This window comes from Rhynchophorus ferrugineus, unplaced genomic scaffold (assembly GCF_030347505.1).
Source record: "Rhynchophorus ferrugineus isolate W39M unplaced genomic scaffold, kcgeb_rfMv2 rfM9, whole genome shotgun sequence".
In the NCBI taxonomy this organism is placed as follows: domain Eukaryota; kingdom Metazoa; phylum Arthropoda; class Insecta; order Coleoptera; family Curculionidae; genus Rhynchophorus; species Rhynchophorus ferrugineus.
The window spans coordinates 7,847,256-7,862,036 of record NW_027472588.1 but is presented as its reverse complement, the minus strand read 5'-3'; the positions used below and the strand labels follow the sequence as shown (position 1 = coordinate 7,862,036).

The 14,781-nt window shown below is 31.9% G+C and overlaps 1 protein-coding gene across 2 annotated transcripts in view; it reads left to right on the top strand.

Moving 5' to 3' along the window:
* Window positions 1-14,781, top strand: part of LOC143202183 (uncharacterized) — a 28,034-nt gene that overhangs the window by 2,062 nt on the left and 11,191 nt on the right. The window contains exons 2-3 of one of the 2 annotated variants that reach the window (XM_076413479.1): window positions 8,825-9,007; window positions 12,112-12,234. In XM_076413479.1, the coding sequence (XP_076269594.1) occupies window positions 8,825-9,007; window positions 12,112-12,234 (306 nt within the window). The remainder of the gene's footprint in view (window positions 1-8,824; window positions 9,008-12,111; window positions 12,235-14,781) is intronic. The other variant, XM_076413480.1, reaches the window with a different exon arrangement.

Below are 14,781 nucleotides of genomic sequence, written 5' to 3'. Positions count from 1 at the left end.
ATTCTTTCAGAGTACTTTACACTGGCACTTTGGATCACACTCGCTATGGTTTCTAGGGGTATATAGGGCTGAATTAGGTTTACTGATATCAAGATCATATTTTCGCAAGATTAAAAAAATGTGTTTTTTTTGCTAACAAGTTGATTATAAACGAACAATCGAGTAATAATAATTAGTTAAACGTTGCGTATGTTTAATCAATACGCTGACTACAATTAAAATAATCACATAATGCGGATAGAATTTATTTTAAAAATTTAAACCAAATAATCGCGTATAATGTTATGAAACAACATTTATTTTTAGCAATTTGGTAAATTTAAAACAAGCAGAAAAATTGTGATCTTAAAATAGAATTTATAATGAGATTTAAAATTAGACTGAAAGGGCACATCACATTTTTGCTCCTTTAAAAATATTTTTTCGCAACACCTGTTCCCTTCAAGGGCCAAAATTTATTAGCTGAAAGGATTGTTCTTATTTTAATTTAGCAATCAAATTGTCTCATATTTTTATTTAAAATCACATGTAATTTTTCCTTGATATTGTACTCCAACATCCTTTGGTTTTTGTAGATGTCCTCACTTCTAATAATGCTCCAAAGAACGTTTTTCGATAAGTTTGTATCATATTAATATTTGATTCCTTTGTGCAATACACAGCCTTCAAAATTTCTTTATAAAATAACAATTTATTGTGAAGCCATAATTCCAATTATCGTCAAACAAGCAAACCTCCGCATTATCTTAAGCCTCAGTTTGTATTATTTTTCTATTAATAGAAAATGTAAAATATCCCTTATCTGATCTATTGATATCTATGATATCTAAAAAACTTCTATTAAATGTATCTCGATTAATGAACAATCTAATGAAGCTAGTGCCATATCCTGTCGAACGTAAAACTCAATCGTGTTACTTGAACATTAAGGTCTTAAAATTTTTCTCGAGACTTCCTCAATAATCAATATATTGTTGCTAAATAGACCAGCAGTAGTCATCCTTTAGCATGACAACGCTCAGTTACACCTTACGAGAGTTGTGAGCGTATTCCTCATTGCACAACTTTACTGTTGAGGCTCGAATGAGAAGTTCTATAGCACTCAGCGTACCTAGCCAGATATAGCGCCCTCTGACTGATCTGACAGACATTACTTTCTTGACACAATATCGCTATGTTTCCAGAAATATAGAAAAAAGTTGCAGAAAATAACTTGATTAATATATATTACCGATATTATTTAATAATATATTTTTTCCACATAACACCAATTTTCTTAAAGTAAAAATGATCAGAATACATTCAAACACCTAATATAAACAAATGATCTGAAACCTTTACTCTAAATAGTGATACCCAGAAAATGTCAAGTGTATTCTTACTGAAAAAAAAACAGAAAGAAAACTTTTCAATTTATATGTTAATATATGACGTTAACAATAAGATATTTTTTTAAACGGTTTCGCTTTGTTGGCTCATTGTCTTTCAAATATTAGTACGGTTTTATAAACGGATACCCTGCTAGGCGTCTTCATGCAAAAATGGCATCGACAAAAGCGCCTCGATCGAAATTCCATTGTAAATTTGCATAGATATTGGCTAGATTAATTCCAAAAATCCGTGGCGTTTATGCCATACCGCTGCATATAAGATATATTATTATACAGTTATTTTATCCCGCATATATATACATTCGAGAATTTTGATGGATATACGAACGTTTTGTTTGACGCACATTATAACGAAATATAACAATCCTCTTTGATCTCTAGACCAGACCTCAAATTGTTAACATAGTTCAAATGAAAGTGTTTTATTTTATGGTGAATATTCACCATATTCCCACTGTTATGTTCAATGAATAATATATATAATATACTGAAATGTTATTCTGTTCTACACCTTACAAAGCAATGACTTGTAAAAATGTTCGAGCAAATATCCACAATATATTTTGTATATTTTCTATTAAAAAGTATTCTTCGTCAAATAAAAAGCAAAGGAATATATAGTCTATTCAAAGTTTTTTGTACGTACGTCATCAAGATGTTTAATATATTGCCTGTGGCAATTTGTAAATTCAATTAGAATCAGACAATATTTTCCTTCTCATCTTATTCTAGTTAAAATGAGACAATTAGTCCGACAAGTGCGTAAACGAATGATCCTGTCAAAGTTGTCCGGTTGTCAGACGTATGTAAAATTCTTGAAAGCAATAGTAATAAGAGGTTATAACTCTAACCTATACACTATTGTGGCTGTATAATTAACTGTAGTTTTAGATGTGCTATAATTATATTTGATAACATTTTTGTTCAATTATTTTATTTAGATTAGAATTTTGTTTTATGTCAGAGCCAAAGTGAACTAAAATTCATAGTTGATACGGCAACATTGCAACATTTTGACGTCACAAATTTAGATGACGTATGTAGAAAATAACTTTGATGGATTATAGTTTCGTTTCGTACAAAGGTGTCAATACAAAGATTGTTTTGTACAGATATATGCACATATCTATGCATATTTCACATAACAGGGTTTTCTACGATTATCCTATATTAATTAGTTCTATTATTAATACTCATCCTTAGTTGTATCGCGCTTTTAACACTGTGTATTGGTAATTGTCAGCATTGGATCATAAGCCCATATCAAGAAAGGTTCATTCAGTCTCTATCACTTTCATTATCAGAATCACTGTTCAAGTCACTTATTTTACTTATTCACGATTCCACCATTTCTGAATTTCATCTTCTATATGTCTGAGTGTGTTCATCCGAACCAAAGGTGTGCTTTTTCAGTTCAGCATATCCATTATAATGTGAGTTCACTGTTATTTTCGATAGACTATACGTCAGTAGTTCATATTATTTTATCAGTTGCCTGTATATGATAAGTACTAAATACGAAATAATATAAATATTGATAAGTATTGATTAAAAAGCTGAAAACATACATGGTTAAACCAACAATATTTCCTCCCAAATCCTTCCTATAATATTATTTTATCATATGAAACCCTACATTTTAATTCCTATAAACACTGCATATAGAAAAATCTCGAGGTGAAATATATTAAACTGAACTATAAAATCCGAATTAATATTAAAAAACACTTGATACAATAAATAACTGATGATATTGGAAGGGACATGTCCATTATGACATAATGCTATCCAGTCAAACAATTGATTCAGATACGTGTTACCACTAACTAACATCCTAATTAAAGAAAACAATTAGATCTGATTAATTAATGCCGTATTGTCTGTTAGTATTACATTGTTGAATATAGGATTCCAGATAATGCTATATAACATAACCCAACCAATGAGCATTTTTAAATTATTTATTATTAATTATTTAAAACTGTAAATTATTTGTGTTTATTTAGAAAAAGTTAAATGCGACATAAAGATAATAGTATTCAAAAAAGTATTTTTTAACCTACGAAAAAATCAGAAAGGGAAGTCAAAGGGAGAAAAATATGGAGAATTAGGTGGATATTCACTAAGGAAATGAATATTGTTGCCTTTTTGGACTTTATTCATGAATGTTGATATTCAATTAGTTCAAAAGTTTCATTTACAAAAGGTTTCATTTAATTATCAGTAATATATTATCAACAGTCGTTGCCTACTAACCTACAATTTATCTTACAATACCTTAAAATTAGCTACCTATGTAGACCACACCCATTAGCCTTTACTTAGTATCTAATAAAGTAAGATTCGATATTAACATAGGAGTGGAGTCTTTTCTCATATTTTCTTTCTCATTATGTCCGGGTGTAACTAATTATTCCTACAGCATCTAGAAGCATCCACCATACTTCAGGATTTTGCTCTAAAATGTTTGTATTATGTCGATATAACTTCTCGTAGAAGATCTCCATAACTTAATTTCATTGAACCATTATGAACAAGGCCTTAATATTTTCTTGTACAGCAGCAACTTATGTGCGGATAATTTAGATTTTCTTATAAATTTTTTAAAATTTTATTTGAAATTATTTTCTGTCCTTTTTGATATGCTATTTCTAGTGAAGTTTGGCATCAAAATTAATCCCAAGGTACTTAGCGTTGTTACTGTATAGGTTGATAGGGTTATTGATATTTATTGGTATATGAAAAATTTAATGAATTCTAATGAGTTATTTATTGAAGGCTTCCCAGTAAGCACAAGAATATAGTTGAGAAACTTATTTTCTCTTCGTAGGCTTTTTCAAAATTGTCTGAGATTATATCTGTGAACTACTGCTGATTGATTTCTGCAGCCTTTAATTAACTTTTAGAACATTGTATAAGAACTTGACGTCAACATACTAATAGAAGGTCTGTTAAGAAAATATTTTTCAATTAGGCTTTATTTCTCTAGTCGAGGTAAATAAAGGAACTGAGGAAAATTTAAAATTAGTCTTAATTATCTCTTAGGTGGAAACGCAAAATTAAGACCGTCCCAGCAACATTAAGAAGTTAGCTAATTAGTTTTCGTTTCTTTCCTGCGCATTTCTTAACACTTTAAATTAGAACTTATACAATCGTAGTACATTTTCCAGACAGAACTAACCAAAACTAAAGCTGGACTTTATTTTATTCATATTCCATAATTAAAAGTCACTTTTATTCATTAAAATTTGTTGTTTGTATTGGATTAATGCAATTAGGAAATAATTAACAACAATATTTATTTACAGTATTTGGTAATTCATGTAGAAAATGGTTAAAATCAAATTCAGCAAAATTATAATTTATAATAAACCTTTTTATTTCAGGAACCATAATATTTATTTTCGCGTTTAGTAATAGTGCTGAGTAGGCTTATATCAAACAATGAGTTTTGTTTAATAATTGATCGGTAATACAGTAAGTATTTTCGATGTTTATAGATAAATTGTTTCGAAACATTCGACACACAAAATAAAGGGACAACGTTCTAAATGAATAATAAAGAGATTTTTTTAGTTTTGTACTGTTTCAAACCACTCCTTTGAAAAAAATATTATATTTGTAATTACTTCTAATTCATTTTGAAGATGTTATTATGAATGCTGTTATAATGAATATTATGAATTTCATATCGGTTATGTTAAATTATATCAAATGTATTGGCTCATCGGACGCCAATCCACGTTATCATTAGATAGAAGGTATTGTTGTCAAGCCTATTTGGTCATATAGAATCCAACTATGGGGTACTGCTAGAAAATCTAATATATCCCTCATTTCCAAAATAATGTGTTGCGTGCTATTGTTGATGCTCCGTACTATGTTTTAAATTAAGTGATACAATACGATATTCCTCTAGAGCACATAACTAGTGTAATTCAACGTATATATATATATATATATATATATATATATATATATATATATATATATATATATATATATATATATATATGTAATATAAACATAAGAAATATTTATATAATAAAAACTAAACATAAAAATTCTGGCTCAGATGCAGGTGTATAAGGGTTCAGTGTTACTTGGATAACAATTTATGGGGTTTTTGCGGGAGGCCTTTATGCCAGCCTTTATCGAAGGTTGGCGCCACGTACTACCAAGAATGTAACTGAGAAAAGGTTTTCTCTTCATGCGCTCTTTCAAAAATGTAATTCTATGTACCTGATCAATTGTTCAATTATTGTTTATAATACCAAACTGATTACTGATTACATTTTTTTCTATGAATGATTAGTTCCAAGCTTTCTAACATTTATTTTAATTAACTTTTTGAACCTTGTATGAGAAGTTGACATCGACATACTAGTAATATAGAAGCTCTGTGAAGAAAATATATAAATATTTTTTTATAACAACTTTTAGATACGCTTAGTACAATCTTAATTATACATTAATTTATTACTACTTTTCATTTGTACTTGGATTATTTCACAAGCAAGACGAGTGCGAGAAAATGCATCAATATGTATTCCTCAATAATAAAATTATAATAACTTATAACTATAGTTTACACTAATGGTATAAACTTTATATAAGTTCGTATGGTTTGGTTCGCTTCAATCTCCTGACATTCTGAGCGCTGTCCAGCAGTTGTATTGCTTCCACATTAGTATGATTTAGTAATCTTCTTTCGTGTTTCAAGGCGAAATCTTGGATAACTTCGCAAATCCATTTGATTTTCAGGTCATCGTGCAGTTCTCGTTGGTTACGTAGCGATGGGCATTGGTAATTAATCGAAGAACCTTGTTTTGACAGCGTTGGATGACTAGTTGATTTAAATTTTTAGTGCAGCCCCATATTTGCACCCCATAGGTCCAAATTGTCCAAAATTGTCTTATAGATCAACCTCTTTGATTTTAGATCAAGTTGAGAGTATCTTCCGACTAACAAGAATAGTTGTTTTATTTTGGTTCTAATGTGTTTTGCTTTTTGTCTAACGTGATGTTTTATAAATAGGTTCTATCTTTTATAAAGAGGTTAATACATCTTACATTAGTTATGCTCAGTACAATCTTAATTTACAAATGTTATTAATTAATAAATTTATAATTTATTACTACTGTTCTTTTGAACTTTCATTAATACACAAGCAATGGTAGTACTGGATTAATATATCAGTATATATTTCACAAACTAAAATAAAACTCAACTACTTGAGCTAAAGTTAAGTGTTTAAGTTGTTTCGTTTCTTCAGTCTGACGTCCTGCGTGTTATCCAATAGCTGTACTGCTTCCATGTTGTTGTGATTTGGTAACCTTTCTTATGTATTAAGGTGAAATATTGTGCAGATTTTCATTGATTACGTAGAGATATGTTTTGGTAACTAATCGTAGAACTTTATTAGGGAAGCGTTGAATAACTAGTTGGTTTGACCTCATATTTGCCTCTAATATGTCCAAATTAGCTTTATGATTGACTAATAAACCAATCTATTTGATCTTAGGCTAAGTTAAGGGTATCTTCCGATTAACCAGTACAGTTGCTTTATTTTAATCTGCTCTGTTTTTAGTCTAAGATGATGTTTCCAATTTATCCTACCGTCGAGATGGATGCCGAAGTATTTCGATAATGTAACATATATTTCCTAATATTATTATTTGAAAATTTGATTAAATAAGCCTTAATGACACGACCGTAGATTAGATAATATTCAATCAAAATCGCCGAAATATCGAAACATCAATTAAGGTTAAGAACATTTATTATTTTTCCGTTGTTTGGATTTCGGTTATTCTCGCAACAACAACAAACACAATCAATCATTATAATAGACTGTCGTCCAGCTAATTACTCCGAGCTCTTTATACACACAGCGACAAAGCAAACGACGTTTCTAATTAATATCGCCACTTAGTCTTTACTTTTCTTCTTCTTTTTTTTTCCCATCGCTGAAAAAATTCCCACCGACAACACAATAGAGGTACATTAATGGACCGGGGCAGTTATGAAGGAAGTCCGGATGAAAAATGTCGTAGCCACGTCGCCGATGATTTATTGAATCTTTCATCTTTTATGCAGGATTCCGCGACGTCCGAAATTAACATCGTCGCCGTTAGAGGGCGTCTAATTGTTCAGTTCTTGGTGGCAGGTCTGTTGTTCTCGATAAAGTTTCGATGGATTTTTGGAGAGAACCCTTTTAACTTAATTAGTGTAAGAGTTGGAAATCAAACAATGGGACGATTTCTGTTATAACGTTTCTTATTACATCCTACGTCGTTAGGTACGCTTAGTAAAAATCTTATTTTATAAAATGATTTTATTTCTATTGTTCTGTTGGCCTTATATCAGTACACAACAATTTTAATTATCTTTTATTATTCTCTTAGCATTCCACAACCTGCCCAATGATCAATAAGTATTTGATGGTATTATATATTATACAATGAAATGTAAAAGATCCCTTCAATAAGTGACCTCCTGTAACTCCTAATAACTGACCTATGTTATTCTGAAAACTATTATATAGTCTATCCAAAGTGGCAGTGAACTCACATCATCTCAAATTATGGCTTCAAAACGTATTTAAGGTTGACATTTTACCCATTTAGTTTATTTTAGCTTCGATACTTCGATTAAATAATGAAACACAATTATTATAAAACATAATTTATTTTAAGATTATAGTACATCTAATTTATTATCGAAGGATTTAAACTACGGTCACAATAGTTTGTAGGTTAAAGTTATTTACGGTCCTCCAAAATAAGTTATTCTACGCGGCGAATGTTGTCTGGTGTAACGCTGGTTCGCGGTCGACGATCATGCGGCTCATTCTCGACGGTTTCGCGGCCATTCTCGACTGCTTTGGCTCATTTAAATACGACAGCCCTACTCAGACACTCACTACCGAACTGATGAAAAATGTTCGTCTTTTTAACGCCTTCCCATACTAAAAAACGAATGACAATAGGTTGCACTACGGCGATCAGCACTTGATGTACATTCAAGGTCGTAGCACGCGCGTGAGAGATGCTCTCCTGACGAAAACTATTCCACATTGTTCGTAAAAGACGCAGCTATCACATACTCAATCCACGACCTTCAAAACATACATATCTAGAGCGTTTTTCTCCATCATATTTGAACCACCCTCATATGTATAGTACATTTTATTGTAATAAATATTAATTTGACACCACAAATTACCATATAGTTAAACCAAAAATATTTCCTCCCTAATCATGCAAAAAATAACATAAACTATATCTTAATAAAGCGGCAGTTTCTTCCCAGACGATATCCCTTTTGCAAGCAATATTCTATTAAAGTTAACGATCCTAATACAGGCTCATTGAATACGACCAGATGATAGTCGTTCCGCAGTAACCGCCCTTTTTGTGTTTCTTCCCCAGAAAGTGCAGAGAGAAGCGGCAAATCGACGAAAATGGAATTAAATCGGATACCAGACAACCGTCGACGACGGATCAGGCCATATCCCTGATAGACATAGAAAACGAAAGAAAGCTGCGAGACGAGACGGAGCAGGAGAGCGACATTGGAGCCCGACCTAACTTAAAAACTAAACGCTGTCATTCGTAAGTACCGTTTCGGAGCGATTAAATGGGGATGCGGGAGGGTGGAATAGTAACATTGTAATGGACTATGAATACGAAATCTTCTAACTAAAATATTACCCGTTTATTTATTTGTCTTTTATATCTCCTTTTACCAACAATGGGTATATCTGGACTGGACATACAATTCAACGTGGACTCCGAACCACGGTCCTCGGCATTAAGCCTACCGACTGGCGAATTTTTTTTTATTATTTAATTATTACATTGCTACTAGTCGTTTCCATCTAACCTACAATTTGTTTTCATTACATCTAACTACACAACACTACACAAGATCAGATGGTTTGATTCTTTTGAGTCTGTGTCCTGTTCTGATGGTATCAAAATGCTGCAATATTTCAATATTCTCATGAGAATGGAGTCTTTCCTCATGCCCCCTTGCAATTATCTTGATTTCTTGACTAACTGTGGGTATCTGAAGGTCTCGATGTAGGTAATCAGTCTTACATCATTTGGGTGCGCCTACAATACCTCTTAGGACTTTGTTCTGAAAATTTTGTATTTTGTTTATGTTACTATTTACACAACATCCCCATAATTGAACTGCGTATGTCCATATAGGTTTCAGCATTTGCTTATGTAATAACAATTTATTATGTACTATAGCCAGTATATTTTCCTATATTTCAATTCCACTTCTTTTCTTTTCTTCTTTATATGCTCCTTCCAGCGAAATTTTGCATCGAGATTTATTCCGAGATATAGCATTGTTGCTATATGGAATGGTAAGGAATGATGATGATATATGGTGAATTGCACATGTACAGATTTACTTTCATTAATTCTTATTTTCCAAGCTTGTGTCCAATTATTTATATTGTCACTTGCCTGTTGCATTTTTCGTGAGGCTTCTTCACTATTGTCTCCGACAGCTATAATGTAGCCATCGTAATATTTTCCATTTGTGGTATATCACAAGTGTAGAGTAGATAAAGCATTGGTCCCAGTACAATTTCTTGTGGTATATCTGCTTTAACTTATTTTATTGTAGAGTAAACTTCTTCTTGTTTGATGATTGTAATAGTTCGGTGTGTTGTTTTCGTAGCATTTTCTGCAGTTTATGAACAAGGTCTTCACACCAAACCTTATCGAAGGCTTGTGCTACACCTAGAATATAACTGAGTATACTTTTTTCTTTCGTAAGCTTTTTCAGTAACCTCTGTTATTCTGCGGACCTGGTCAATTGCTGAGTGCTTGTCAATAAACCCAAACTGGTTGTTGGTATTAGGTCTCTTTTCTCTATGATGACTAGCGAGTGACCAACTACGTTTCGTATATTTTTCTATATATTTTAAAATCACCTTTTACCAACAATGGGTTTATCTTGACTGGGCCTAAAGTTTAACGTGGGCTCCGAACCACGGTCCTCAGCATTAAGCCTACCGACTGGCAAGTGACCAACTTTAGAAATCATCATAAAGTGTAAATGATTTTTGATTTCTTCATTTGAGCAAAATTTATTTTTCTGTTAGACTTTTCTGAGCTTTAAGTAAAACCCTTTTCTCTTGATGATCCATCTCCAATTATTTCTCATATTTATCAATAATTTGCTATATCACTTTTACGTTTTTTAAAAATTTCAAAGGGATTTTACACGTTGTTGCCTACTCAACGCGATATTTGTAACATAGTTCACGTGTATAATAGTGTAGTTTATTAATTAAAAAATGCCGTTTATTTCCCTTGGACAGTTCAAAATAGCTCAATCAAAAATCAAAATAGACAGTCAGCTAACAATATTGCATTAAACTTCAATTGGAACTTGTTTTCAAGTTGTGATAGTACTTTGTAACGTGTGAAAATGCAGGGACAACGTTACAAAATCGATTCAAAGTGTTCTTGTTGCGTTTATTGATGTTATATGCTAGATATAATGTGAAAAATTATGAGAAATGCACTAAAATATGTTTCTTTGCAATACCTTGGTATTCCTATAATAAACACTGATAAGTCATGAGTACCGAAATCGTCTTGAAACGCGTACATAGTAAAGCTGTACAATTGGTCACTTGGTGAAAATGCATAATAAAAAATATCGACAGTTTCACACACAAACTAATTGAAATAGTTTCTTAGTACCGTTAATAACATTTAGATAGTATAACATAACAACAATAGCAGAATAATACAATATTTTCCTTTTCAATAGGTTAAAAATTTGGGTCCATTATCATCTCGTCTGAAATGCAAAGAACGTTCTGTCCAAAAGCTTAATGGAAAAGCTGAGAAGATATTTCCTTAAGTTTATCATTGTTTACTTTGATCGCCCTAAAGCAGAATCCTTTGGAAAAGAATTAACTTTATTTGAATCTTCATATCCTGGAAAACAACATGAATTGGACTGGGATTTTTACATTTAAACAAATCATATTTACCTTAAACACTAGAAAAATAATGACATAATAACAAATCTTCTTAAAATTATACGTAGAAATAAAAAAAATATAACCTATAAGATAAGTTATAACCATTTAAATATTCCAGAATATCTGAGTACTTTTTTCGCACCGGCTCATACTGAACTTTAGGTAATAGCAATAACAATACCTCGCCCATCGAACATCCATCATGCCTAATTTGATCTCAGAATATATATGAAACTTGAAATTATGCTCAAGGCAATATGCTACCCACCGTCAGAGCGATTTAAAACAATTTAAGGAATTATATTACCAGGGCAGCTTCTGCACATTATTACTCAGGCAAAAAAAAGTTTCAGCTGCTTTAAAAGTTAATATTTTTTCCTGTTTTATGATCCTGTCATAATAAAGAAGTAATTCGAGACCTAATTCTTCTTAGTCCTTTAATTATATTATATAGAAATCGTAAATCTCAACTGCTCAAGTAATATATTTCCTTTTTATCTTTTCATAATATATAATCAAGTGTAATATAATGAATTATAACATTACACCTTTTTCTATATTTTTCTTGCAAGCATTTTGCTTCATGGGTTAAACTTGACACCGCAAAAATTCTCAATCTCCTAATATCTTCGAATATTTAATTAATTTTAAACAGTAATGATAATTAAATATCCTAATATAATAATTTATTTTCAGGAAATCATCTTTAAGATACATTCATAAACCCAAACTAATACATACACTTCGTGGACCTCTTCTACTAGCCAAGAGAGATTCGAAATGGGATAATACGGACTTGAAAAACTGTCTTAATTGCAGGTAATAAAAAAATAATATCAATTCATGATTAATAAAAACAGCAAAATCACCATAGTGAATAAGATATCAAACTTGAAATCCACATGGTGCTACCAACTACCAAAGAAAAAAAAGTTGTTTACGTATATCTAGTAATTAAAATATTATAAGGTACTAATAGAAGGCAGCAGTTTCTTTAGCAGGGACAAATGTATTATTATTCAATCGACTAACTTGTTAACTAACTCATATCATCAACCCATCACACCGACACAAACACAATTGATATGAATCTTAACAGTTGAAATTAATCAGCTGTAATTAATCATGACAGAAAAAGAGGAATCAATAAAAATTCGATACTGAAATGAACTGCTAAAGTTCAGAATCTGTAAGCATAAAATTTTTCAAATGTTTAAGGGAAATTTTGCATTTAAAATTGCCATAAATACCATTAAACGTAAATGGATCTCAGTAGAGAAATTGTAATTTGATTATTTTAAAATCGTCATCATTTTCGTGAAAAAAACAGATGCCATTTCGCTGCAGCGTAAACAAAAGACCTTTCTTTTGTTCTCTAACCATGTCAACCCTTGTGATAATAATACTCATTTTTCGATAAACCCTGTTTCGTGTTTTAACTTCACGAAAAAAGCCGCTGATGAATATTCATATTGATGTGTAAAGCATATGGGTAACCTGCTTCATTAAGTACAAGAGCAGTTATACTTAATTAGTCAATAGGTCACTGATTTTTTGAATTTCTCATACTCCTGTGAAATTTTTGACTCATTTAGTTTGCGTTTTACAGCCATTGAAATTTTTATATTTTTCAAGTGCTGGTAAAGCATTATCTTTCACCGAAACCAAGAAAAAGATTAATGAATAATATGGAGACTTCTGAACCATTACTTTCAAAGGTTCTAATGTACCATGAGTTTTCACACTCGACCATAAGCTCAACCTCTTCAAAGGAGTGCTTGATGATGGTTAGCGACAAATCTAAGGAGTTTTTGCACTGCTACAAAATCAAAGATACATCACAAAACTCCAGAGATCAAGGAACAATCGAGAGAACAATGAGAAGACCTATTATGTGGCGGGAATGAAAGAAATAATAAAACGCTGACCTAAATGTATTAAGTTAAAAAGAGATTATGTGAAATAACAAGTTTTTGGCTGAAAAGTTCATTGAAAATGTTTGAAAAAAATTGGAATCCGTATGAACTCTAGCCAACAAATGTTAAATGAATATTTTTTCACTTACGAATTACAGCTTCAGGGGCAAAATTGGGAGAAATTTCTGCTGGAAGAAAAGCTTCTACTACAACCCAAAATAATCATGATCAAGTCAGAGTAATTTACTATGAGTTAATCCAGTATAATGTAATCATTACCGGGGGATATTACGAACAAAAACCTATGGTATTAAGCCGAAGGACGTTGACGTTTCAACGCCCCAGTTTGCAAAGGGCAAAATAAAGTGATCTATCAGCTGGACAACATCGATCATATGTTGCAAAAATCACAAAAATAGTTTCATCAGATATTCTACCTACATTTTTTGGAATTTTTTTTAATTCAACAGGATTCCCTTCAAGGATGATAGACCGATTATAGCAACCCTCCAACCTTTCGATGCCATTTTTGTAGTATGATTTGTTCATTGCTTCAAAATAGGCCTCAGTTTCGGCGACCACCTATTCATTCGACAAAAGTTTCTTCCCAGCGAGCATTTTTTTGAGATCTGAGAACAGGAAATAGTCACTGGGGACCGAATCTGGAGAATACGGTGGATGAGGAAGCAATTCGAAGCGCAATGCATGGATTTTTACCATCGTTTTCACCAACTTGTGACACGCTGCATTGTCTTGGTGAAGCACCAATTCCTTTTTTTCACATGCGTTCGTATTTCGGCGATTTAGTCCTTCAGATGGTCATTCAGTCCTTCCTTCATTTTTTAAGGTAGTCAATGACCTCAGAGTGAAATGATGGAGTTATGTTTCATCCATTGTCACATATCGACGCAAAAACTCGGGTTTATTATGCTTAATCATCTTCAAACACTGCTCCGAATCATCAACTCGTCGCTGTTTTTGGTTAAAAGTGCGCTAACGCGGCACCCACTTTGCACAGAGCTTTCTCATACCCAAATATTCTTGAATAATATGATGTACACGTTTAGTTGATATCTTTAGAATGTCTGCTATCAAAATCATTTTGTGGATTTTTTAAAAGTTTTTGTCGGATAACAACCTCTTTTGGGCGTCCACTCCGTTCATCGTCTTCGGTTTTCATTTCACCACGTTTAAACTTAGCAGACCAAACCTTGATGGTGATTTTCCTGGGGCAGTGTCCGGAAACTCGGCATCAAGTCAAGTTTTTGCTTCAACTGTAATTTTTCCCTTCAGAAAGCAATATTTTATCAACAGGCAAAATTCTTTTTATCCATTTTTTTCGCAATAACAAAAGTTGCTTCACTCAAAATGCTATAATTCACAAACTACTGATCCGACAGCTGTCAAATTTATACACGCATCGTTTGAAGGTTAGGGCTGACTAAAAAAC